The sequence below is a fragment of the Aedes aegypti genome, chromosome 1, assembly GCF_002204515.2.
Source record: "Aedes aegypti strain LVP_AGWG chromosome 1, AaegL5.0 Primary Assembly, whole genome shotgun sequence".
Lineage (NCBI taxonomy): Eukaryota > Metazoa > Arthropoda > Insecta > Diptera > Culicidae > Aedes > Aedes aegypti.
The window spans coordinates 216,995,267-217,023,009 of NC_035107.1; the positions used below are offsets into that span (position 1 = coordinate 216,995,267).

The 27,743-nt window shown below is 39.5% G+C and overlaps 1 protein-coding gene across 5 annotated transcripts in view; it reads right to left on the bottom strand.

The window, feature by feature from the left end:
- Positions 1-27,743, bottom strand: part of LOC5569240 (cadherin-23) — a 160,271-nt gene that overhangs the window by 32,799 nt on the left and 99,729 nt on the right. For all 5 annotated transcript variants that reach the window (XM_021857581.1, XM_021857582.1, XM_021857580.1 and 2 more), the window contains exon 16: positions 27,251-27,358. In XM_021857581.1, the coding sequence (XP_021713273.1) occupies positions 27,251-27,358 (108 nt within the window). The remainder of the gene's footprint in view (positions 1-27,250; positions 27,359-27,743) is intronic.

Below are 27,743 nucleotides of genomic sequence, written 5' to 3' on the forward strand. Positions count from 1 at the left end.
GAAATTTAAATTGGCAATTAAATAAATTAATTAATTAATAATAGGTGAAATATCTTAAGCCGTAACTCTTTTACGTGGAATTCATTGTTGTGGCTCTGAAAAGGGCCGTTTTGCTTGAAATTGCGTCCTAATTCAATTTAAACTCGTTCGCCACGGATACGACGAGCCAGCTAGAAGGCCTTCGGCATGATGGTGACACGCTTGGCGTGGATCGCGCACATGTTAGTACCCTCAAAGATAGGCCTCGCTCGCTTCCTGCTGGGCCATGACGCCATGCTGTGTAATCGCAAATCGCTCTTGAAGTCCTGAGCGATTTCACGGACCAGGCGCTGGAAATACAACTTGTCGATCAGCAGCTCCGTAGAATTCTGGTAGCGACGGATCTCACGCAGAGCGACCGTTCCTGGCCGATAGCGATACGGCTTCTTGACTCCTCCGGTGGCTGGGGCGCTCTTGCGAGCGACTTTCGTGACCGGCTGCTTGCGAGGGACTGCTTTCCAGCCATCGTCGTAGTAGTGTTCTCTGGACGGATTGAAACAAACGAATGATTGAATTTGCGCGGCTGCCGGTCCCTTTTATGACCTTCTCTTGCGAGCGAGCGAGACGAACAGCGAACAGCGAGCGAGCAAGAAGAATTCATCCATCGCGTACCGCATAAAAGCAGCCGAGCCGGCGGCCGAGCATCAGTTTTGTTACAATCGTTGCCGAAGTTAGACCGGCCTCGGAAAAGGAAGCGCCAAGCGTGACAACATCCAGTGCATCATCACCAAGCCCGCCATCCGCCGTCTGGCTCGCCGTGGCGACGTCAATCGTACCTCCGGTCTCATCTACGAGGAAACCCGCGGTGTGCTGAGCTGAAGTCATCCAGAATTCTGTCGGCTACGCTCTGAAGTGGCAGGGCCATACGCTGTACAGATTTGGAAGCTAAATCGTCCCCATCACCGACAGCAAAACTACCACTGAATTCACAAAACCTGAGCATGAAATGGCGATCGACGATATCCTCACCCAACCGTCCTTTTCAGGACGACAATTTAATTTTGAAAGAGTTTCGAAAATATTTCACGCAACATTATTGGCAATAGTCACAGCAACAGAACTGTCGGTGAATCAAAAATAATAGTTTTGGTGAAATTTTTAGTGATTTGCGGTAAACATTTTACCAAAATCAGTAAAATTCCAACAATATCTACAAATTTTGTTTACCGAACGTTCCGCTGCTGAGTTATTATCGAAATTCGTGACTCACCCTTAGTGTGTGGACAAGAAAACCAGCATCACTCTTCGCATCTTGAGTTGGCCAATCGCGACGACGAGAAACTGACTAAATTGCGGTCCGGCGCGAACCAGCAGACAATCAATTGCCGGAGAAGCAGATTTAACTCATCCGCTAGCATTAAGGCACACGGGCAAAAACGGGGAAGCCAATTTTATTGCAAATTTCTCTCTACTATTGACATAACTGAGAATTCTGATCACATAACACTGCTCCAGTTTGAATCTTTGGTAGTGCGATTTATTTGTATTTAAAAAAAAAAAAAATATCAAATGCATTTGTTACCTTGTTAATTAGAAAACTAATCCTTCAAATTGATTGCATATTTATCTACGTGTCAATGCCAATGCAAAAAACTATGGATTACTTGTTATAGGTACACTATTGAAAATTGCTAAAATTTTGGTAATAGTGATCATTGATGGAATTTTTACATGGCGTACAATACAAATACAATTTGGTTTATGCGACCATAAAATTTAATAATTTCACTAGGGGTCATTCAAAAATGATGTCAATCATTTGGGGGAGGGAGGGTGAAACCCCGAAAAACGATGGCCGTCAAATTTGAATCTTCCCCTAGCGCGAAGCGCCAATTTGGCTGCTTTTCACTCAGAGCCAGTGTAAATGGTGCATTTATCAAATTACTGAATAAATATTGATATCATTCATAAAATTCGTAGTGGATCGAATCATAAAAATGTCATACATTCCTCTTCTTGCCTAAAAGTTCAATGTGATTATTAACAGCTCCCAAATCTGCCTCTCTTGAACAATAAATAACATAAAAGTAGAACTATTTTACCATAATCTATTGCACGCAAAAGGCATATTCCCTATCACAGACATCAAATTCACATACCATATCAATAAAGGATTTGTATTTCACCTTATTTCGTACAATTTGTTGCGAATGTTCTCGTGATAGTATCATTCAAAGTTGCGTGATATTTTTTCAAGTGTAGTTTTGTGAAACTGTGAGTAGTGAATTCAGAAAACTATGTCTGATCATTTGGCTGCGAAGTATATGCGCAGTTCGCGGAAGCGTATAAAGGAGCAGCAACCGGACGAAGCACCGAAGAAACAACCGAAAACTGATGCAGAAAGGGCTCGGTGTTATCGAGCCAGAATGAGAATGGCCAAGGACGACGCTGCTTCATCTGCTGCTTGGGATGCTGGTGAAGGGACTTCGCGACAAGGTAGGGAATTCGCTTGTTACTCTGATTACACAGCGTAACAAAAATGACATTTAGGCTTGTCAAGAGAACCAAATTGTGTGTCTCTTGTTGATTTGTGGTTGGTGAATCTGATGCCGTTCTCAGAAATTTTCCAGCACGTCACAATTTTTAGCTACAGGTCGCCAAAGATGAATAAAACACTGGTTTTATTGATGTTTACATAAAATTTAAAGTATGATTCATCAAACTTTTTTGTGATCTTATCCACCAAGCATGCAAAATAGGACTTTCACTTTCATTTAAGATATAATTTGGTTGAAATTGCACGGTTAATTTTAGATTCAATTGATTTTTTCAACATGTAAAGCCATGTTTGCAGTCACCATACAAAATTCTTCGTTTCTCTGAAACGGCACAATACAATTATTTTCAGAACCATCAAAAAATAATTTTTGAGCGCCGACAATATTATGATTTTTTATGATAAGTATTGTTTAACACATGAAGTTTGAATTCTGTGGCAAATTAAGCAAATAAATTTCCATACAAGCTGTCAAACTTGCATGCAAGTTGGCTGATATAGGAAAATTTGCATTTTCAACAGCCAATGTCTCAAAAACTAGACGTGCTGTGATATTTTTGAAAACGGCAATAGACTGAGCAACTCTTAGTTAAGTTAATAGCGGTATTTTGATGCTTGAGACAAAATCGTGTTCCGCAGTGTTATTTATCATTAATTGTTATTAATAATTCGTACCGCTAAAAGGTAGTTGAGAATTCCCGACTAGTTCTATCTAGCATATAATATTCAAAAGTATAATTAATAATTATATAGAAATAAATAAGGATATATCTTATGTTCGTTTCACTGAATTGAAGTGTAATGTTATTCTGTAAATCTGGGTTTCCGGCTTTTGCGTTTCATTCAAAGCGTTAAAAGTTTAATCGCTGAAATTATGATATAAGAATATACATTTTTGAAGGATTTTCTTTTAAGTAATTTTTTGTTTACTGTAGGACCCTGTAATTCGATATTATTTGTTACTTTCTTTCCTGTGTCTGGTAACGGTCTGTAAGTGCTTTACTTGCGATAATTTCAATCATATTTTCTATTTTCAAATATTTATTTTGATTTTGATTGATTTGACGTTTCTATTTTCGGAACACATACTTATGGGTGGTTAATGAAGAGTGAGAGGCTTGATCACGAAACCCATATACTGGAACAACCGATTAGGTGTTGTTTTAGTTGCTGCAATCGATTAAAAACTTTTCACATTTACACGTCTTTCTAATCAATCCACAGTTTTCACTCTGATGTAATAAAAGGTAAAGGATAATAAGTTTATTGAATAAATATTATATAAATACTGAATAAATGATTTGGAAATATTGTATTATTCCAATTATATTTTATTAATATTTGGGGTCAGAGCTGAATAAATTCTTAAAGTTATATCTGTTTAATTTATCAATTGAATTGTACCCTACCAGTGCTGCAAACATTCGACACTTTGCGCGACGTTCGTTTCGTTGCCATGATTAGCAGTCATTTTATTTTGCTACTTTCATCCGCTACCGTCACCTCTTACACACAGCACGAGCGGTAGAATGAACATCGAGAAACACACGACAGCCTATTACGAAAAATGTCAGAAACAAACTAAACCTTAACATTTCCTAGCGAAATGGTCGGGGTCGGTGCATTCAATTGACATTTTTCTTTCCGACATCCGTTTAATCGCTTGTGTCGTGAATGTTTAAGGAAAGCGCTGCCGAATATCAGTGAAAACGTGGCGAATACAGTGATTGCTTACAACACGGATTATACCACTTACTCCCATTAGCCGTTGAATACTTTCAGTTAATCAGCTATTCGAGTAATTTTGAAATAAAATATTCAAGAAGATGCGGCTTGTTTTGTCTGCATCGTATAACATCGTTTCTTAAAAATTGCTTTAAATTTTATCATATTTATTGTGCTGTCAAAAACTGTGTCTAAAAGTTATTCTCCTATCACGTTCTACTCGAGGAGAATTCAACACCACTCGTACGATTCCGGTACGCACCCCATCACCACGTTATGTTCGAGAACAATCAAACGTCGGTGATATTCCAGTAGTGCTTGACGCATTTCGTGATTCCTCATCGTATCCCATGGAAGAAGAAGCCAATGATGTTCCTGTTATCCCGGAAGAAGACGATGGCGATGATCGGTATGAAGATGAGGATCCTTCGCTGTATTTAACTCAGGAAGAACCCAACTTGGATCGTGCTGATCGAGAATTCGAGAAACGTTTCATCGAAAACGAGTTCGGCTATGCCTGTGACGTGTGTGCACGAATTTGGTTTCAGAATGATCTCAAACCACTTAGTAATGCCGATGGTGCCGTGTTGATGGCAGCGAACTATTTCGAAACTGTTGATGGATTCTCAGCGTGTCTTACTTGTCGAAGCAGCTTAAAACGTGGCCTGATCCCTACACTGTCCCAGACGAATGGCTTTACATATCCAAAATTTCCGTCAAATCTACCTCCACTTGATCCAATCACCACCAGACTGGTTTCACCAAGAATCTGCTTTATGCAGCTGCGCCGTCTGCGGCATGCAGCAGGTTTGTAGTTTATAGTGGTATTTTTATTTATAGATATATTTTATTCATTTCCCTGTATAATTTTTGTTAAATAGGTAGTTTGGCCATTATTGGTCAAATTATCAACGTTCCGGTGGATGTGTCTGCGATGGTGAAGGAGCTTCCACGGCAGCTTGACGACGACTGTGCATTCAATGTGTGCATCAAGAAGCACATGATACACAAGTCAAGCTATTTGTCCGGGTACGTCAAGAAAGGTACGGTTAAGGCCTGGCTTAACTACCTTGTCGCCACACCGCTGTATAGGCGAAACGGCATTACGTTTAGTGAAGAACATTTGGCGGCCATCGAGCCAGTACAGCAACTTGGAATACCCCAAACGGCAAATACATCTTTCGATTTGGAGGTTATCGACGCATCGAACGAGGTTGAGCTTCTCATTGGTCAACAGCATACCCTGTTGTGGAATGAGGACAAATGTCTCGAAATTGCGCCAGGCCAGAACAGAACTCCACTATCCATCATCTATGATGAATTTGCGGAAGAGTTGTCCTTCCCGGACATATATCTGGGATATCCAAGATCCTTCAATCCTGAAGTTCGCGTAACGCCATTCATGATGGCTACTAGCGAAATAAGACGCCGTGATCGACGAGGAGCAAAGCCGGAGCATATCCTCTTCATGGCGATGAAGATCATGCGCTTGCGAGTTTCCGAGGGATTGAAGAACACTTTCAAATGCATGGGTACGGCCAACATAACTCGCGCTCAGCTGCAAGACCGGGAGTTTTTGGAGACATGTATCGAGCGTAATCTGTCCTTCCTTAAATCCATCCCTAACTCGATCCAGTACTGGCAGCAAAGGAAGCGGGATGTCTTTGCCATGATCCGCCAGTTGGGGAAGCCAACCATGTTCCTCACATTGAGCGCAAATGAAATTCGATGGCCGCATTTGCTCACCATACTGCATAAGCTGTCAAACGGATCCAGTGACGCCGGTGTAGCAGATATCATGCAGCAGCTGACTGTGCTACAGCGTGCTACCCTCGTAAGCGAGGATCCCGTGACCTGTTGTGTATATTTCAACAAACTGGTGAATGTGATCATGCAGCTGCTCTCGTCCGCACGATACAGTCCGTTTGGGAAGTACTATGTTGTTGATTATTTCAAACGCATAGAATTCCAGCACCGTGGCAGTCCGCACGCTCACATTCTTCTCTGGTTGGCTAACGATCCTCGGGAAGACATGTCAGAGAATATGCCTGCCACTGTTCAACTGATCGACATGCTCTGCTCCGTCCGTGCAGATGACCTAACTGAAACTTATGGCAATCAGGTAAATTGAAAGTATGTATAGTGTGATGAGTTATTACTTATGAGTATAATGTTTTCTAGGTCCATAAGCATACGTTTACTTGCTTCAAACGCAATGATAAGCGGTGCCGGTTCAATATACCATATTGGCCGATGGATCAGACCAGAGTACTACTCCCGATCACAACAGGAGATGGCCGACTTGATCAGTTGCGCAGAGCTGCTGTGAGCATGCGGGATGCTCTCGAAACCAAGGCATACGATAGCATGGAAGCGTTCCTTGTTGACCGCAACTGCACGTACGAGTACTACCTTGACGTGATCCGTTCCTCGATTCCGCGACCGACAGTCATGCTGAAACGCTCCATGTCAGAACTCTGGACCAACCCTTTCAATCCCTGGATTGGTAAGATTCTGCGCTCCAACATGGACCTGCAGTTTGTCTTGGAGGAGTTCTCGTGTGCTGCTTATGTTGTTGAGTATGTCAACAAAACAAACAGGGGCATAAGCAGTTTACACCGCGAGCTGATAAAGCTTCAGGAAGAGCATCCCGATCACGACTATAATGGATTGCTGAAGAAAGTTAGCATCAAAATGCTCAACAGCGTGGAAATGTCCGCCCAGGAAGCTGCGTGGTATTTGCTCAGGCAACCGATGTCGGAAGATACGCAGATTTCCCCGTATATTGCGTTGGTGTGGATACAACATGTCGGAACTAGTTGAGTACAAACGGGAGATGGTGCTGCTCTTTCTGCCATTCAGAAATGAAGTCTGCGATGTACTCGATCGCAATAAGTTCCTCATGTTGTATGAAGACAACGAGGCTGCTATACTCGCCAAACACAAGGAGTACGACTGCGAGCTGAACTTGGACCAGGTCGTAGCCGAGTATATCCGTCTGTCTGATGAAGATGACGTACAGCAAGAGGTTGCTAACAAGAAGCGCGATGAGTACGTTCGCACCATCAGCATGGAACCGAACGATGACGACATAAATAACTTGCCCAATGGACCCATGGCGGCAGTCGTCAAGCAGCGTGCAAACGTCATGTCCAAGCAGAAGTACTGTGAGATGGTACGTGCAACAAATGCGGAGCAACGTGATTTGATTTTGCACATCATTCACAGTTTGCACAGCTTCGATGACAGTATCAAACCCGTGCAGATATTCTTCACAGGCCCGGCAGGTTGTGGCAAGACGTTCACTTTGCGAATACTCATGGAGACCGTGAATCGCTTTAGCCAAGCACACAATTCCCAGAATAATGCGTATGTTGCTTGCGCATCAACTGGGAAAGCAGCTGTGGCTATCGGAGGAACTACAGTGCATTCCGCCTTTCGGATCACCATGTCTCGGAGGCAAAGTTCGAAGCTAAGCTTTGAGGCATTGCAGTTGTACCGCAACGCTTTCGCAAACGTGAAAGCTATCATCATCGACGAAACCAGCATGCTTGGTGCTGATGTTTTGAACACCGTCCACGTTCGACTCCAGGAAATCACCGGGAATTATGATGATCCGTTTGGTGGAATGCAGATTGTATTTTGCGGTGATCTTCGTCAGCTACCTCCAGTAAACGCACGCCCAGTCTTCAAGCCGAGTGTCAACTCAATGCACGGTGCCGTCTTATGGCAGTCTCTCGAGTTCTACCCGTTGGTCCAGGTTATGCGACAAACCAATGAGCAATTCTCCACCATCCTTACCAAAATCGGTAATGGAGAGCAGTTGTCTCCGGACGAAGTCGTCATCATTGAGAGCAGATTCCGTACAGCGGAGTGGTGTCAGCAACACGTGCCGCGTGCAATCCGCTTGTTCCATCGAAACGTCGACGTGGAGCGATACAATTCCATCGCATTAGTGGATCGGGAGGCAGCTGAATGTACGGCGGATGACATTTATTCCGGTTTCAAGGACAACTCTCAGCTGGCTGGTGCTCGCACAAAGGTGCATAAGATGAGTGTAGCAGAGACTGGTTGCCTGCCGTACCTACTACGGCTTGCTGTGGGTACTCCGTACATGTTGACGACCAATGTCGACGTTGAAGACGGAATCGTTAACGGTGCGATCGGAGAACTAATGTTCGTCGAACGCGACGAAGACGATACTCAGCAGCAGATTACTAGGTTGTGGATAAAATTTGAGAACGACTCCATTGGAAGAATGTTGAGAGTGAAGGCCAGACCACTGGTATACTCCAAGCCTGGTGTTCTGAAAGCTGAGTGGACCCCAATCGCCAAGCGATCAGCGAACATTAGCCTCAATGGTGGAGTTAAGTGCAAGAGGGTTCAATTTCCGGTTGTGAGCGCTTGTGCCCTTACGGTACACAAATCGCAAGGAGGCACATTCTCAGAAGTTGTGTACAACTACGAGAAAAGCCAGGAGCAGCAATTGGTTTACGTTGGCCTTTCAAGGGTTACTTCCATCGAAGGACTGTACCTGACGAACCAGAGCAACGATTTCAAGTTTCACCACGGAAAAGCCGCTGTAACGCCAAGAATCAGAGATCTCCGAACAGAGCTTGGACGTTTAAATAACCACCGTCTGCGTACCATCGGCGAGGATGTTATGGCAACAATAGCATCAAACACGTCTGCTGTTATGTTGATGAGTATAAATGTGCAAAGCCTGAACGCACACTCATTAGACATTACAACAGACCGTGTTCTCAGTGCCGTGGACTTGCTTGCACTGAGTGAAACATGGATGGACAATGGCACACAGGCGGTCCTGGCTGAATTTGACTGCATCACCCAGGAGAAACGTGACGAAACAAGAGCAGGCGGTGTGGCCATTTACCAGAACACAGCAGCATCCACCGCGGCCGTTTCTCACGCCATCGACAAGCTCAGTGCTAGCTACGATGCAATGTTGGGTGAAGCAGACAAGTACGGTGATATCTGCGCCGCCGAAATCTCGGTTATGGGTACTCGCACGTTACTGTTTTCGTTGTACATTTCACCAGGTATGACTAAAACGGAGTTTGTGTTTCTCATTTTCATAATAAATTCTTTTCTTTTACAGGCACCACGATCAAGCAAAAGAAATTTTTCTTGGCGCGTAATCTGGTCCTGTACAGCAAAACGTCCATGCCAATCATCGTAACGGGGGATTTCAACATCGACGTGTTGAAGCCGGAAAACCTTGAGTTCATCGATTTCATGAGGACATATCTGCACCTAGATTTGGCCTCAGATCGATCTCAAGCGACTACCATGGGAGGGTCATGTCTGGATCTGACGTTCACCCGGAACATTCGCATACAGTGCAAGAGATACTGTGCGTATTTCTCATACCACCGACCGATACTCTCAGTGCTTGAGATTTGAACGGTCTGCAAATTGAGAATCTCGGCCTGCCTCCAGTTGAGCTCTGCCTTATTCTGAGTTCTACTCCCGTCGTTGACTTCGTTCTCACTCCGTCCATCAATACGCTTTCTTCATGATGTTTCGTGACCCGCGATACAAGGCTCAACTATCTGGTAAATAGTCTTTTAGGCTAAGATGTACAAAATAACTAATTATTTTCGTTCTCTTCTACATCGTTCAGCGTTAACAGTGAAACATTGTCCAGTAAATGGTTCCCATCGACAACTATTCCTGCAGCCAGTGCATTCATGACGGTAGAGTGTCGGCTTTCCTCCCGTTTTGCTGTGCCTGGTTTTGAAATCTCCAACCCGTCCATCGATATGCTTTCTTTGGCAAATCCTTGCATCGTGAGAGAAGACGTTTCGTAACCCGCGATTCAAGGCTCGATAATCTGGTAAATGTAATTTGATGATGTAAGTTTTGCATAATATGTGATTCGTGTCGTTCTCTTCCAAATCGTTCAGCACCAACAGTGGAACATCGTCTATTCGAAGGTTTCATAAACTTCAGTTGAGCTCTGCCCAGTGCACAGTCTGTTTCTGTGACGAAGTACCGATTAATTTTGGATATCAGATCATGGCTACCAACCTATCGCAATATTATGCTTGATTCTTTTGTTGATGCATTCTTCAAAATATCATGGATGTTTTGCAACCCGTGATATAAGGCTCAACCATCTGGTGAATATAATTTAACGCAAAACTTTATATTATAACTCTTTTCTCCCACTCTTTCAGAGTCAACAACGAATCCGTCCTGTCGAGTCATCTGATGGGCCTCGACCTTCCTTCGGTCACACCGTCAACATCATCTTTCACAACAAACGGCCTTTTTCAAGGCCACCAACATTTTGATAAAGAGTTAGCTTAAACGATATTTCCTATTATATGTATCACAAATATCACTTTAATCCTCCACTTCGACGTGGAGAATGGTTTTGGTAAAATTGAAAATAGGTACCTGTGGCTAAATCTATATATGCACTCAATTTAAAGAAAAGATCGTCAAATTTCGGCTTGTGAGAATTGTCAACATACACAGGGTTGGACAAGTTTTACACTCTTTATACCATTGGTTTCCCTAACACAGACATCAAATCAATATATCCAGCCAATTAATGAACCAACATCTAAAATCAAGTGGCTTGTGTACTGCATTTTGTACTTGTGAACAATCATGTCCGAAGTTTGGGAGAAGGAACCGTGCCCTTCTGAGGTCTTTGACATCCTGGAAATCGTTGAAGCCATCGAACGCTGCAAGTCTGCTTGCAGATTGATGAGCTTAAACGTTCAAAACCTCGTGGAACACGCATCCGATATCTCTGCCGATCCTGTGCTGATGATGGTGGATATCCTGGCCTTTTCCGAGGCATGGGATGGTGCTCAAAGCCACACGGTATTGAATGGATTCACCTGTATCACAACTGCTAAGCGTAATAACGTTAGAGTTGCAGGTGTCGCTATACATCAAAACAACTCAGCAACAACGATGGCTGTGCCGCACACGATCCGCAAACTCTGCACCAGTTATAATGTAGAGCTGGGCTTGTCAGATGATTATGGTGACATCTGCGCTGCCGAGATCACTACAATGAATTGTCGGACACTACTGGTTTGTCTCTACATTTCCCCGGATACAACGAAGAAGCAGAAGAAGTTCTTCATGGCGCGGAACTTGTTCAAGTATCACAAGGAGACTATGCCAATCATCGTGACAGGCAACTTCAACATCGATATGAGCAAAGAGATGAACATGGAGTTTGCGGACTTCATGGAGAAGTACCTCAACCTCAAACTGGCTTCGGATCCCACTAAAGCAACCAATCTTAGTGGATCATGCGTGGATCTAACGTTCACCCGGAATATTTGTTTGGAGAGCAAGATTTACCGCTCTGGCTTCTTCTTCCATCGACCGGTTCTATCAGTGTTGAAGTGTTAACCAACCAACAAACAAACCAAACGGCCCTTTTCAGGGCCACAAAATCAATGCAAAAGAGTTATTTTGAATTATTCGCACCAAATTAGCAATGATGAAGTATACACTTAAAAATCAATTCTTCAATATAATCGCCTAAGCTTCTGAATACATGCAAAGTGATTATTTTGTATTAACACAAAATAATAACACACAATGTCTATAATAAATCAGAATTGACATGCAACAAATAGTGTGAAAATTAATTGGATTTTTAGCAGTAGAAATGTTTCATAAGTTTGTGACGGTCTCAAACCAGGAAATAGAAGAGGCTAACGTTATCCAACGTCAACTTAACGGTCGTATCTCGGAAACAACCTCTTACTTTTTTCAAGAGCGATATTTTTTTTTTAATGAATTCAAGCCATATATTTGGCTGAAGTAAAAGTAAAAGAACAGTTCAAAGATCATATAATTTTCTATGTATGCTTCATATATATCTTTACGTTTAAACACAATCAAACATTCGGAATCTTAGGTAGCAATTTATTTATGTTCAAGTTTAAAACTTTTCTTTGCATTCCAGTCCAGTCTACATTTATTTTTCTAGTCTGACATGACTGAGAATACGCATAATATTTGGTTAAACAATATTTCGAGTTATGGTTGAGTAATTATAGCTGAAACGGGACCACCATCGGCATATACAATTAGAATAACTGGTTGCGTCGTAGTTGGCTTGAATTAAAAAAAAAAACTAGAAGATAAATTGCTGGACCCTAGCTTGAAACTTTGTAAAAAGCTCAGTTTTTGATGAATTCTATGAATTTCTTCACGTATCTTTCTTCTAATATAAGGACTGTTCATTTTATAAAGTGGACACTTTGTTTATTCTATATATTTTCTATATATTAATTAAATCGTTGCAATGTAATGACTTCATCGAATAGAATTCGTTCAGTGTAGCTTGCTATAAATTATGTAAACCTCTGATCACCAATACAATCAATCAGATATCAAATGTGAAATTAATAACGCCTTGTATCGATCATGAAAACTATAAAAGATAAAAGCTGCCATCGGAGTGGTCTCTTTTGGCTTTCAGCTATCAAATACTTAAAGTGTTTTAATCGAGTCTAAGAAAGACAATTCATCTTGGTTCACCCTTACTCTACTCTGCTGCTTTCGTCCACTGCTGTTTGTTCCCCGGTCGGATACTAAAACTTGACGACGAGGCAACCGGACATCAACGCACCAGTGCTGTAAGTAAAAGCTGTCAGTCAGTGTTCCAGCTCAGTTAGAGTGCGGTCGGCTTACAGAACGGTGCGAATAAAGCGTGCGATCGGCAAACAGCGGCAGAAAGAAATACGGAGTTGGTCTGGTGGCGTAAAAAAAAATCCTACAAGTGTCTATCGGAGTCCGAAAAGTTCGAGGAGTTCGTGAAATCCCTTCCGTTCCACATAGGATTGGCAACGCTAGAGGGCCGGCGATCACAATCCGGTTTAAGTGCATAGTGAAAACCATAGCGTCAACGCAGATTCAGTGAAATTTGACACACCCGGCAAAGTGATCGGTGCTCGCTATAGCGTCGTTGCTAGGGGCATCGCTAAGAATAATCAGCCAAGCAACAAACGAGGTCATCGTACTTCACTGGATCAACGACCGGCCGACGTAACAGTGTGTGAGTGAACAGTAATCTGGTGAGTTTTTACGATTTTTTTCCTTGCCAATCTAACGGAATTCTAATTGGAATTTTATATTTTGATTCTTTACTGCACGTATCGGCTGAAAAGATTATTACGACGTGGCAAATTGCCGAAAGCAATGCCAAAGCTTTGGGAAACAGGGAAAACAGCTGGGATCAAATTGCCTCTTTGAAAATGGCAGACCCCAACACAGTTGGAGCCACCATGGGAAAAATAGCTCGTACTTTTGAATTTGCAAAGCAAGGTGAGCACTCTAGAGGTCCTGTTAAAAGCCGTTTAGGTCACAGACAATGGACGGAGCGTCATGGACATTTTAAGCGACGGCGTGATGAATGGGGTAGACCTAGGCCACTGCAGCTAGAAAAATGGTGAAACCAGGAATACAGAAGGCCATCACGATTTGCTAACTTCACGTGTGACTACTGCGGAATTGAGGGGCATATTAAAAAAAAAATTTGGGGTGGGTAATGTCTATTGCATTACCGCGGGGTTGACGTAGAACTACGATGATTAATAATTTGATTTGTCATGTGTATGAATTTGTAAGTGTACTAGTTTTGTGTTGTTATTGATCGGATGAAGTTTTCTCTTTTTGGACTCATTTTGGTAGTCCTGGAAAGAACCATTTGTCGTTCTGTGGTTCCGAGAACCAGTGTTTGGTGTTCCAGGAATAATGCCAGATGATTGAATTTGTTTGTTTGGTCGTTGCTTCCTTGTGTTGCTTGGTTGGGTGATCGGTTTCTGGCTCCAGCGGTAGTTTACCAAACTCCTCTAGTAGATTAGATGTTTGATAGCTCGGGTGCTTCGATCGTTAGAATTGATAGAATCGGTCCAGTGCTTTGGTCTGTAGCAATATCCATTGCATGAGCATTTAGGCTCTGTACATTGATACTCATAAATATGCAGGCTTGGCCGCTATGATCCAGTATTTCACGCAGTTCGTCTCAAAGCGTCACTAATCGATGATTGCCTAAGCGCTGCAGCTCATTCCTTAAGTCAACCCTCTTGGGAGAATTGCTGACAGTTCCATCACGCCAGAACTTGAAAAAAGTAGAGTTTGTCAAAAATAGTCATTGCAATGAAGTAATTCGCGACAAACCAACATATACTAATTGCTGATCCTGGCTTTTGTCATAGTCGTACACGACCTCTGGGAAAGTTCCACCTTGCGACTTATGAACAGTAAAAGCACAGGCACTAACCATCGGGAACTGAATGCGTTTGCATTTGATTATGCCGCACAGTTTGAAAGTAAAATAAAAATACAGGAGTGAAATTGGAATTTCAAAACCAAGAGCCTTACGTTGGCATGAAATATTTTGAACTCTTATAACTGTTTGCTGGTTTAACGAAATTCCTTGAATGGCACCTAAATTGAAAGACAAGACATCAATGGGTCATGTCGTTTACTTACTGAATCCTTCATACCTGTCCAAATAGTTTAATTACTGTTTTAAAAGAGAACGTTGATTTCAAGCAAATTTATAAATAGCGGTGCTAGAGAAAATTTGACGTCATTTGCTTTCCATTCTCCGCTTGGATCGCATCACAGTAGGCGACAGATCGTCTGGCTCGGACCGGGCATGTTCTCAGGCACAGACATCGATAGCGAAGGACCTCCTCGTTTGTCTTGCTTCGCTCAAATCAAACTGTCGAACGAGCGAGAGAAGATGCCGTCCGAAGCCAAAGTCATCACCGCTGCCACCGCCAAGAAGAAGAAGAAGGGGAAGCAGTCCACAGGAAAATTTGCGGTCGAACTGTGAACATGGTCGGGCAAGTCATTCTCGTTTTGTGCTTCACCGCTTGTTTGCGTTCACCCAGCCATCGTCATCGCCGCCATCATCAGATTTCGACTTAAGCCCGGTGATCCACTACTTGTTACTGTTGTGCGCCATCCAAGCCACGAAACTTTCGGTTCGTCGTATAAGCAATTAACTTGCTCAAATTTATACATTTGAGTTGAGGATTCCCCGTTTGACCATGGCAATCAACTGATAACATCCCGCAGTGTTATTTATCTGTAAGAGCATCAAAGCTAACAAAGTCATCGGCCCTTTTCAGAGCCATCAAATTAGTGGAAAAGAGTTAAAAGAGAAATATTTCCGACTTTATATATGACTTCTAATATTCCCAAATCAATTTCACAGCTTCATACAAAATTTCATTTGTCATGAATAAATTATGACTAAACATTTTGAGACTGTAATCGCGGACGCTGCTGCAGTGCCGTCGGGGTGAGAGCTCAACATTTCACAACGATTGAAAAATAGAGTGGCATTTCCAACAGCGTCTTTGATGTTCCATATTTTAAGGAAACACTTTGATTAGGAAAATTATCACATGTAACAAAATTGCGACATATTTAGAATGCTTTTGAAAAGACATTCTCATTGAACAATTGTAATAATTTTGGCACCCATGGATCTGAAATTTACCTTCATAATAAAGAAAACTATTGATTATCAATAGCTCGTATTGAATATTTAGTTAATGTCAACCCTTCCAGCAATTCATGTTCGACCAATTTCTCACGCATTACCATTCTCCGCAATTTTCAAGTAATTCCAAGCCCAACACATTATTGGCACATACCCATTTCCCAGATTGGTCGATCAGAAAGCGAAGAGCACAAAAGGGAGGAGCTCATCTGCTATGCTGAGGTTATAAAACATGCTTCCTTCGTCGGATTCAGTTTCATTCCAATTCCGCTTTCGAGCTGGTAAGAGCTCCTCCGAACATGCTCAGCGAAAAGTACCTCGCTGCAAGAAATCTGCTGAGCTGTTAATCTTCAAGCTGCCAATCCAGCATCTGGTTTGTGAAATCGCTCAAGATTTCTAGGTTGACCGATCCGCGCTTCTAAATTTCGACTCGTGGTAAACTCGTAGTCACAGCATCCAAGCTCAATCGGCCGTTTTCAGGGCCAACATACTTTCATAAAAGGGTTTATTGGATGATGTTTACTGAATTATCTATAATGATCTAAATATCGCGGTATACTATAATTTGGTTCACATAATTTACCCCAAATAATTACATGAATTTGAGAATTTATCGCTGCGCACCGTCGGACCGAAATAACATCATACTACTCAGCATTGTATGGTATTTCTAAAAGCATCGTTGATTTATCATATAATGGGGGAACACTTCCTAAATTCTCGAGTATGGAAATTGGAAAATGTATTAAAATTGCGACAGATTTCAAATACTGTTCAATAAACTGTTTCCTGACCAATTGTAATAAGCAACTATTGATCTGAAATTTTTCTACAGGTTAGTCTATTGCAAATGTCATAGTATATAAATCAGAACACATTGAACATGGATCAGAAATATTTAAAATTTGCACGAAACCAAAACATGCGTGATTTTAATTTATTGTGCGCTGTTAAAATAATGTTGATATTTTTACTGTCCATACGAACGCGCATGTGAATTTTCCAAGATATGTAAATCTCTAACCAAGACATCAACTTCATGTATCTTATCCTAGATTGGTCAATCAGAAGAAGGCGAAGAATACGAAAGGGAGGAGCATCGTCTGCAATTCAAATTTTGTAAAACTTACTATCTTCGACAGATTCGGTTCATTTAAGAGACGAATGACCTTCGGATTAAAATCCCTCTGTAACAACAACAGGATTCGGTTCATTTCATTTACATTTTCGAGCTAGTAAGAACTTCTCGTGATAAACACAGTATAGCTAGTAATATTTCTTAATGTGCTTACCACATACTTGCTATAATCTCTTAATTCATCTCGTAGCATCATACAATATCTGATTTATCACGAATAATCGACCATACGACAATTTGAGGATGGTCCGAGAACGCTGCTGCAGTGCCGTCGGGATGCAATAACAGCATAATACTCATCTTGTACATCCCTTGCCAAGACATTAATTTCATATAGCCTATTTTTCAGATTAACGCAATAGACAACATGTAGAAAAATCAATTCAGATCAATAGTTGCTCATTACAATTGGTCAAGAAACAGTTTATTGAACAGTATTTAAAATCTGTCGCAATTTTAATACATTTTCCAATTTCCGTACTCGAAATTTTGGAAGCGGGGGCCATGACTGGTCTTGGCTGGAAATATTCGTGGGGAGAAACTCGACCCTTTGCTGCAGGAATTTCATTAACAACTCTTTGGTAAAGCATAAATTTTCCGAGGAAAATTCTGCTAAAAGTGAACTTTTTCAAAACAACTCTTTTTGATTGGAATATTTATCAACAACTCTTTGTCAAATAAAATCATCCTAAATAACTCTTTGCTCCATCGCCAAACCAAACCATTTCATTGAATTCATCAAGTACAAGAATATGAATGGTAAGGAGAGGCAGATATGGTGTATATTTCGCTGGCGTTAGTTTCCAACAGGTCGCCGGTTGGCGCTGACTACTAATCCGTCCACTGAATGTTTTTCAGTTGTTGCTTTCGCTTCGTTGCTCTCTGGTTCCGTTCGCTACTCGCACACTGCTGTGGCTTTCACGCGCTCTTCTTTGCTGCTCCGCTGCTTGATCCGTTCGTTATGCCGTTCGATTTGTGAATGAGCTGGGAGCAGAACAACCAGTGGTTTTATTTGCTCGAGCTCCGATCACCGATGGCGAGTGGTGGGGTTCTCGCTTGGTTGTTTCGTCACTCCGTTCGCTACTCGCACGCGATTGGTTATTGCTTTCGCGCTATTTTCGTTGATGGTGTGATTCTTCGCTGAGAAAAAAAACTGCAACTCTTTTGATTTTTCATGCAAAATGACCAACTTTGATAAACTATATCTCAGTTATTTATGGACCGATTTGAATGAAATTTTCACAGAATATCAGACATAACTGAAATTTTAACATATATTATTGAGTGATTTTTCCAATCACACGTTGAAAAGCAGTAACGGTTTGACTAAAGTGAATTTTTTGACGATTTTTTATAATTGACATAACTAAACATATTGAAGGAATAGCTTCATGGTATCTTCAACAAATTTGTAGATTTTGACGAGATGAATAAGTTTGCTGAAGACAGTTTTTGTGTAAGGCTATCAGATAATAAGATAAAAAGTTTTGAATTTTTCGTCGAAAATTACAGTTTAGTCAAATCGTTATTACTTATAAACTTGTGATTGGAAAAATTATTCAAAAATATATGTTAAAACTCAAGTTACATCTGATGTTCTGTGAAAGTTTCATTTGAAAATATTTCCATAAATAACTGAGATCTAACTTACCAAAGTTGGTAATTTTGTATGGAAAATTGAAAAAGTTTCAAATGCTTGTGAATAAGTTGGGGCCTTCCTTAGCCGAGTGGTTAGAGTCCGCGGCTACAAAGCAAAGCCATGCTGAAGGTGTCTGGGTTCGATTACCGGTCGGTTCAGGATCTTTTCGTAATGGAAATTTTCTTGACTTCCCTGGGCATAGAGTATAATCGAACCTGCCACACGATATACGAATGCAACAATGGAAACTTTGGCAAAGAAAGCTCTCACTTAATAACTGTGGATGTGTCATAAGAACACTAAGCTGAGAAGCAGGCTCTGTCCCAGTAAGGACGTTAATGCCAAGAAGAAGAAGAATAAGAAGATGTGAATAAGTTCCCAGTTTATTCGACAAACCAGCTGAATATTTCATGGTTGCACAACAGCAACAGGGTAGCGGATCACAGGGATTTAGTTGAAATCTGGAAACGTAGCTCAATTTTGAAATCTTGAGCGATTTCACAAACCAGATTCTGGATTAACAGCTCAGCAGGCTTCTAGCAGCGAGGTACTTCTCGCTAATCAAGAGCTCTTACCAGCTCGAAAGCGGAAATGGAATGAAACTGAATCCAACGAAGACAGCATGTTTTATAACCTTGGAATAGCAGATGATGCTCCTCCCTTTTGTGCTCTTCGCTTTCTGATCGACCAATCTGGGAAATGGGTTTGTGCCAATAATGTGTTGGCTTGGAATTACTTGAAAATTGTGGAGAATACTAATGCGTGAGAAATTGGTCGAACATGAATTGTTGGCATTCCCTAAATATTCAATACGAGCTATTGATAATCAATAGTTTTCTTTATTATGAAGGTAAATTTCGGATCCATGGATGCCAAAATTATTACAATTGTTCAATGAGAATGTCTTATCAAAAACATTCTAAATATGTCGCAATTTTGTTACATGGCATAATTTTCCTAATCAAAGTGTTCCCATAAAATATGGAACATAAACGGCGCTGTTGGAAAAGCCACTCTATTTTTCAATCGTTGTGAAATGTTGAGCACTCACCCCGACGGCACTGCAGCAGCTTCCGCAAGTTCAATCTCAAAAGGTTGAGTCATAAATTATTCATGACAAATGAAATTTTGTATGAAGCCGTGAAATTGATTTAGGAATATTAGAAGTTATAAAAAAATCGGAAATATTTCTCTTTTAACTCTTTTCCACAAATTTGATGGCTCTGAAAAGAACCGATGGCTTTGTTAGCTTCGATGTTGTTACGGATAAATAACACTGCTCGGACCAGCAAAACTCAGGGGGCTTCTGGTATTTGCTCCTAACGGGATTGCTTCTTGACCACCAATGATGAACAGCTCCTCGGCCGATGAAATTTGCGGCGGCGATGACGATGGCTGGGTGAACGCAAACAAGCGGTGAACCACAAAGCGAGAATGACTCGCCCGACCGTGTTCACAGTTCGACCGCAAATTCACCTGTGGACTGCTTCCTCTTCTTCTTCTAGGCGGCGGCAGCGGTGATGGCTTTAGCTTCGGACGGCATCTTCTCTCGCTCGCTCGACAGTTTGATTTGAGCGAAGCAAGACAAAGGGGGGCGTCCTTCGCTATCGATGTCTGTGCCTGAGAAGCACGCCCGGTCAGAGCAAGCCGATCTGTCGCCTGCTGAGATGCGAGCCAATCGGAGAGTGAAAAGCAAATGACGTCAAATTTTCTCTAGCCACCCCTATTTATAGATTTTCTTGAAATCAACGTTCTCTTTTAAAACAGTTATTAAACTATTTTGACAGGTATGTGGGATTCAGTAAGTAAACGACATGAAGCTTTGATGTCTTATCTTTCGATTGAGATGCTAATCAAGAAATTTCGTTAAGCCAGCGAGAAGTTATAAACGTTTAAAATATTTCATGCCAGCGTAACGCTCTTGGTTTTGAAATTCCAATTTCACTCCTGTATAGAGAAGAAAGACGTACTTCTACGTCAAAAACGCTGCTTCAAACTGAAGAATTTGAAAAGAAATGCCGTCAACATGGTGCAGAACCTGAACCCTATTCCAACGGTAGATGAGGACCTGCAGGAGCTAATGAACAGGATGACTGCAAATGATTCAGATTCCGAAGACGACGATATGGACGAAGGCGAGAACGGTAGTGAAGAATTTGAATGCATGAACATCACCTCTATTAACAACATTAATAATCCCTGTTTGTTAGACATATTTATTGAGGGTAAATTACTTAGCATGGAGATAGATTGTGGGTCTGCTGTGACTGTGATAAACAAGCGACAATATTTTTCTATAATTGACAAACCTTTGAAGAGATGCAATAAAAACTTAGCAGTTGTTAATGGTTTAAAATTAGATGTGCTCGGAGAAGTGATTGTTTCGGTCAAATTGAGAGGGAAAGAAGCAAATTTGAAGCTTTTAGTACTCGATTGTAACAATAATTTCATTCCACTTTTGGGCCGTTCTTGGTTGGACGTTTTGTTCCCAAACTGGCGAAATTTTTTCTCGAATCATACCTTGATAAACAATTTGATGAACGAAAGCAAAGAAGCAGTGATTAATGATTTGAAACAACAGTTTTTAAGGATTTTTCAACACCCATAGTAGGTTTCAAAGCTGACTTAGTTTTGAGAACCGAAGTTCCTATTTTCAAAAAAGCGTACGATGTACCATACAGATTGAAACAAAAAGTTGACGATTACTTGGATAAGTTAGAAAATCAGCGAGTGATAACTCCAATAAAAACTAGTGAGTGGGCTTCCCCAGTGATAGTTGTTATAAAGAAGAACGATCAAATTAGACTTGTGATAGATTGCAAAGTATCGATTAACAAAATGATGATACCTAACACTTACCCACTTCCAACGGCACATGATTTGTTTGCAAAATTAGCGGGGAGTAAAATGTTTTGTGCCCTTGATCTGGAAGGCGCTTATACCCAGTTAGAGTTAACAGATCGTTCAAAACAGTTTATGGTAATTAATACAACTAAAGGGTTGTACACATATAATCGACTACCACAAGGTGCAACATCAAGCGCTGCTATATTTCAACAAATAATGGATCAAGTTTTGCATGGTATTGAGGGGGTTTACGTTTACTTGGATGACGTGCTGATTTCCGGAAAAAGCTTTGAAGATTGTGCTTCCAAATTACGTGAAGTTTTATCAAGATTATCTAAAACTAATATTAAGATAAATTTAGACAAATGCAAGTTTTTTGTAAACAAATTAGATTACCTTGGCCATGTAATAAGTGAACAGGGCTTGAAGCCATGTCCCGACAAAATTTCTACAATCAAAAACGCAAATGTGCCACAAAATGTAACCGAGTTAAAATCTTTTTTGGGATTGATTAATTATTATCACAAATTTATACCCAATCTCTCAGCTAAACTGTATCACTTGTACAATCTATTGAAAAAAGATGTGAAATTTGTCTGGGACAGTAAATGCAATGAAGCCTTTAATGATTCTAAGAATGCACTTTTGGAAACCGATCTTCTTGAATTTTATGATCCAAACAAACCTATAATTGTAGTGTCTGACGCTTCGGGGTATGGTCTTGGAGGAGTCATTGCCCACATAGTAGACGGTATTGAAAAACCAGTAAGTTTTACTTCATTTTCTCTTGATAAATGTCAAAAATCGTACCCTATTTTACATCTGGGGGCTCTTGCTTTAGTTTGCACAATAAAAAAATTTCATAAATACCTTTATGGAAAAAAAATTCTAGTTTTCACAGACCATAAGCCACTTGTAGGGATTTTCGGCAAAGAGGGAAAAATTCAATTTTTGTTACGCGAATTCAAAGATATGTTTTAGATTTATCTATTTACGACTTCGAAATTCGCTATAGGCCCTCTGCCAAAATGGGTAATGCAGATTTCTGCTCCCGTTTTCCTTTGCCTCAATTGATTCCTAATGAAATACACACAGACTTTGTCAGAAGCATTAATTTTAGTAAAAACATTCCGTTGGATTATGTTAAAGTTGCCAATGCAACCAAGAATGATGAATTTTTGCTCAAAGTGATTTCTTACATGAAGAATGGCTGGCCTGACAGAATAGACAAATATTTTTTCAACGTTTTTGCTAATCATCACGATATAGAGATAATTGATGACTGCTTATTGTATCAGGACCGTGTGGTAATTCCAAAAGAGTTACAAAAACTAGTTTTAAATCTTTTGCATGGGAACCATTCAGGAATTGTTAAAATGAAAAGACTGGCCAGACAATCCGTTTATTGGTTCGGTATCAATTCACAGATAGAAGAACTTGTAAAAGAATGTGAAGTGTGTAATAGTATGGCAGTTGTTTCTAAACGAAAAGTAGAATCTGAATGGATTCCTACTACAAGGCCTTTCAGTAGGATTCATGTGGACTTTTTCCATTTCTCCAGTCTCACATTTTTATTGATAGTTGACAGCTACTCAAAGTGGGTGGAAATAGAATGGATGAAAACCGGTACTGAGTGTGGAAAAGTCCTCAAAAAATTGGTAGCCTTTTTTGCCAGGTTCGGTCTCCCGGACGTGTTAGTTTCCGACGGAGGTCCTCCATTCAACTCATTTGCATTTGTTTGTTTCCTAGAAAATCAAGGAATTAAAGTTTTCAAAAGCCCTCCATACCATCCAGCCAGCAATGGTCAAGCGCAACGGTTTGTGAGAACGGTAAAAGATGTATTGAAAAAATTCTTATTGGAACCAGAGTTCCTAAATCTTGAACTGGAGGATCAGATTAATTTATTTTTAATCAATTACAGAAATAATTCTATATCGGCAGATGGACATTTTCCATCCAAAAAAGTGTTTGCATATATACCAAAAACATTAATTGACCTTTTAAACCCAAAAAAGCATTTTAAAAAGCTATTACTAAAACCAGCTAAAACTTTCAATGACGATAATCAACTAGAGGTCGTTTCCAAGTTGAAACGAAAAGATCCTTTAGATGATCTGATGGAATGCGATGCTATTTGGTATCAGAATCATAAGCCTGGCCATCTAGCCAAATGGGTTAAGGCAATTTACTTAAAACAAATCTCTCAAAACTTATTCCAGGTGCTAATTAGAAGCGTTGTGGCCACGGCACACAGGGCACAGATTAGGTCTACTGGAGTAACGCGAGGAGAGATAAGGCCGAACGTGGTGGTATCCAAGCAAAAATCTATGAACGTGGACGAGAGGCCGAGAGATCAAGTTTCCGACCCTGTAGATTTTGAAATGAATGAGTGCAATAGTGATAAATACCACCAGAAAGAAGAAAATTCTTCTAAGAAAAGGAAAAACCCTGCCGACTGTGTGGACGAACCACTTCGGCGTTCGAAAAGAGAAAGAAAAACAAAAAGAGATAATGCATTTGTGTACACTAAGTGAGGTAAATACCCTATCAGAATGAATATTTAAGGAAAAAACATTTCCATCGAATTCACAATAATTTCTAATTTTTTGTCAAGTAAAAACAGATCAGAATTATTTTATTTTTTTTTTTCAATACTAGGATAAGAAATATCTAAAAGGTGAAGGAGTTGTAATGTAATGACTTCATCGAATAGAATTCGTTCAGTGTAGCTTGCTATAAATTATGTAAACCTCTGATCACCAATACAATCAATCAGATATCAAATGTGAAATTAATAACGCCTTGTATCGATCATGAAAACTATAAAAGATAAAAGCTGCCATCGGAGTGGTCTCTTTTGGCTTTCAGCCTTCAAAAACTTAAAGTGTTTTAATCGAGTCTAAGAAAGACAATTCATCTTGGTTCACCCTTACTCTACTCTGCTGCTTTCGTCCACTGCTGTTTGTTCCCCGGTCGGATACTAAAATCGTAATCGGTTTTCTGTGCATCGTTCAACTATTATTCTACAATGCTATGTGAATATAAGATCTTAGAAAATACTTTTAGTTGAAGAGCTAAATAGTTTTTCCAAAAACTCCTAAGAAAAGTTGATCGTCGAAGTTTAACATTATTTTTCGCAAAACCAAAATTCTCATATTTATGAATAAATTGTATGTTTGTATAGCTTCAAAAAATCAATTATATTCCACCATCCTCTGACATTAGGTAACTTTACTGATTTATCCATTTATGGCTAAATTTGCTGATACACCATCCTTTCACTCCCAGCAAAAAAGAAAAGTAAAAAGCGTATTCAAAACTAGTTTAGTTTACTAACGAAACTACATTTGTATAGACGAAAGCAAAATAGTGAGTTTAAACCGCAGTCTTAGGTATATATAGGTAAAAATACAATATATAAATTTTACTCTTTATGGTCGTTTTACTAAAAAGTCTTATACTTTTAAAATCTTGTACGCATATTTATCGATCAACATCAAATTGTGAAGATTTTTCTTCGAATGTTTCAATCGGTAATCTCAGAAAAAACACATTATGAAAATTATATGCGGAAAATAAAATGGATTTTATTACAGCAGTGTTGCCAATTTTGATGATTGTCATGTACTTTGAAAAGTGTTCTACAAAAAAGCAATCGTTTTTCTATTGTGCTTTAAATGTGACGTGGGGGCTAAATAAGTAACCCGATAAATAGGTTTTTTATATTAATACTATATTAGAACTTCTATCAGGGATGTACTTTAAACCAAAAAACTCTGCTCATATCAGTTCACTCCAAATTTAAAATATTTTCCTCTGAAAATATCGGGGAAAAATGATTTTATTATATCTGTAAAATTGTTGCTCCAAAAATAACTTTATTTCTTCCATCAGGCAAGTGATTGATGATGCTTTCGAAGATCAAGCCTTTTTTGAAAATAAAAGAAATATAATGTCGAATTTTCCAGCCAATTTCTAATAATTGTTGATTTTGATAACCTCCAAATATCGACCGTTCTATACGTTGTTCCATATTCGTGTGAAATTTAATTATTTTGGAGTTTTTTTTATTATCACAACATTGTACAATACTAGTCGAACGATGTACAGAAAACTGATTGAAATTTCATCGATAAATTAAAAATATACAGCATGCACAAGCTGTCCACTTTATAAAATGAACAGTCCTTATACCCTGAAACACAAAGCTATTTCAGGGGCATCGCATGGAGGAAAGATGTAGATGGGGTTTTAGGATTGGCTCTAGACGCTTCGTTTTACACTGAGTGATAGCTTCTACAAGACTGAGTTTATTTCATGGATTGAGATTTCTTTTTAAAGGGCACATCGTAACAGTATTAGTGGTTAGACCTGGGAAATAGTCACATAGCATACCCGACTAAAGGCTTGTAACAAAAGTATAATAAAATTTTATCAGAATATGATATGCATATCATATTATGATATAATTTTGTTAGGCTCCGTTATCCATACAACATAATAAAACAGAAATATAACATAATGTGTTTTGTTTCCCTATAAGATATTTTTTTGTTCATTTTTAACAACTTTATAACAAAATAAATGGATAGTTGTGCATTTCAATAATATACAATATTATCGTATATCGAACAATATTATAATTTTGATACTTTGTATCAAACATTATAACTTGGTTTGATATGTTTTTGATAGAATTAAAACACATTTTGTTTTGTTTATGTTACTATTCATACACTTTTTGTTATAATTTTAGTTATTTTAACAACATCCTGCATCAAGTTTGTAACAACCTATGTTCGAAAAAAAATTATAACATAATAACATATGCTGATATAATTTTGTTATGTACCCTTAGTCGGGTATACAGTAATATATACGGCATTGTTATGGTAGATACAAGGACGAAATAAAATTGACTTTTAACATGAGCAAATTTTTCTAAATAATGTTTCAGCCCATGTGCTTGATCTTATCGTTTCATATTTCAATATAAATGGAACACAAACTAAATACGTGCAAATACATATTGGTTTTCGTTTGTTAGGAATGTACCGTTTTGTTTCAAATTTGACTCATATTCCGAACACTCGGTAGATTTATTTTCGAAATTATTCATTTGAATTCGATTTATTCGTGCTGTTCCATACTTTTACGTAAAAACAATACTATACAAGTTTAAATAAATATTTTAACCGTCACATACAATAGCTAACACTAGGACTTTGTGAAGAAATTAAGTTTTCACAAATATCAGGTAATTTATCAGATGCATTTGACGTTACTGTTGGTCTTACGTGTTAGGAATATGAGTCAAATATACAATTTTGACTTGAAGTATTTGTGATAATTGTAATTTTTGTATACTAAAGTATTGCTAAGGGTTTTCGGTTTTCCGTTTATGATTTGTATAAACTGAAATTCTAAAACCGATAGCAACATAACCACCATCACAGTTGATATCAATATATTAAACAATTTGTTTTATTTCTTATGAGACGACATCATTAACGCCTGGGAATAGAAACGCCCTCTGAGCTATAGTAATGCCCCCCTCAAAAAAGGGCGACTAAGAAGCTCAAATTTTACGACGACAGGGCTGTCCTGAGGTAGATATTCCAAATGGGTACAAATTGAAATAATAATCCTTGTACTTTTACGAATGGTTAAGGGTCTGTGCCACATAAAAATATTAATAGACAAAAAATACCAATAGACAACTGGTTACACTTGTAGATCCTAAGTCCTGTACTCCATGAAGTCATTTGAGGACTAAGAATAATGTTACTTACTTTTTTCTTTCTAAACTGAAATAAGTTATTGCGATGTTCTTGTATAACTTACCGTCGATGAAATAAAACACATTGTTGTGCTCCCCTGGAGGAAGTTCTGCATTCTTCGGATCAATGGCTTCGGGGATGATTCGTTCTTCTTTCATGCCTTCTTCGTTTTCTGGAATAAATGATAAGAAAAAATGAGAAAGGATCATTCATCAGACACACACAAAAAATGACGATGATGAGTTTTAAAAATCCTTCAAGTAGTTCCACTTGCACACTCAGCTCAAATCACCGAAGTCGGTAATCCGTTTAACGAAATCTCAACAGCTGAACGTTCGGTAATCCGTTCGGTAAACGAATAGATTACAAAACGTTCAGTAATTCGGATATTGCAGCTCAGCTGTCAAAAGCAACCGACGCATCGGTAATTGTTTACCGAAGAACGGTAATTTGTCTGCACATGTTTTTGTTCTCGGAATTTATATTCTCACTCAGACAAAGACCGAACTTGATAAATTTTACCAATCACAAAGCTTTATTTTAGCGAATAAATGATA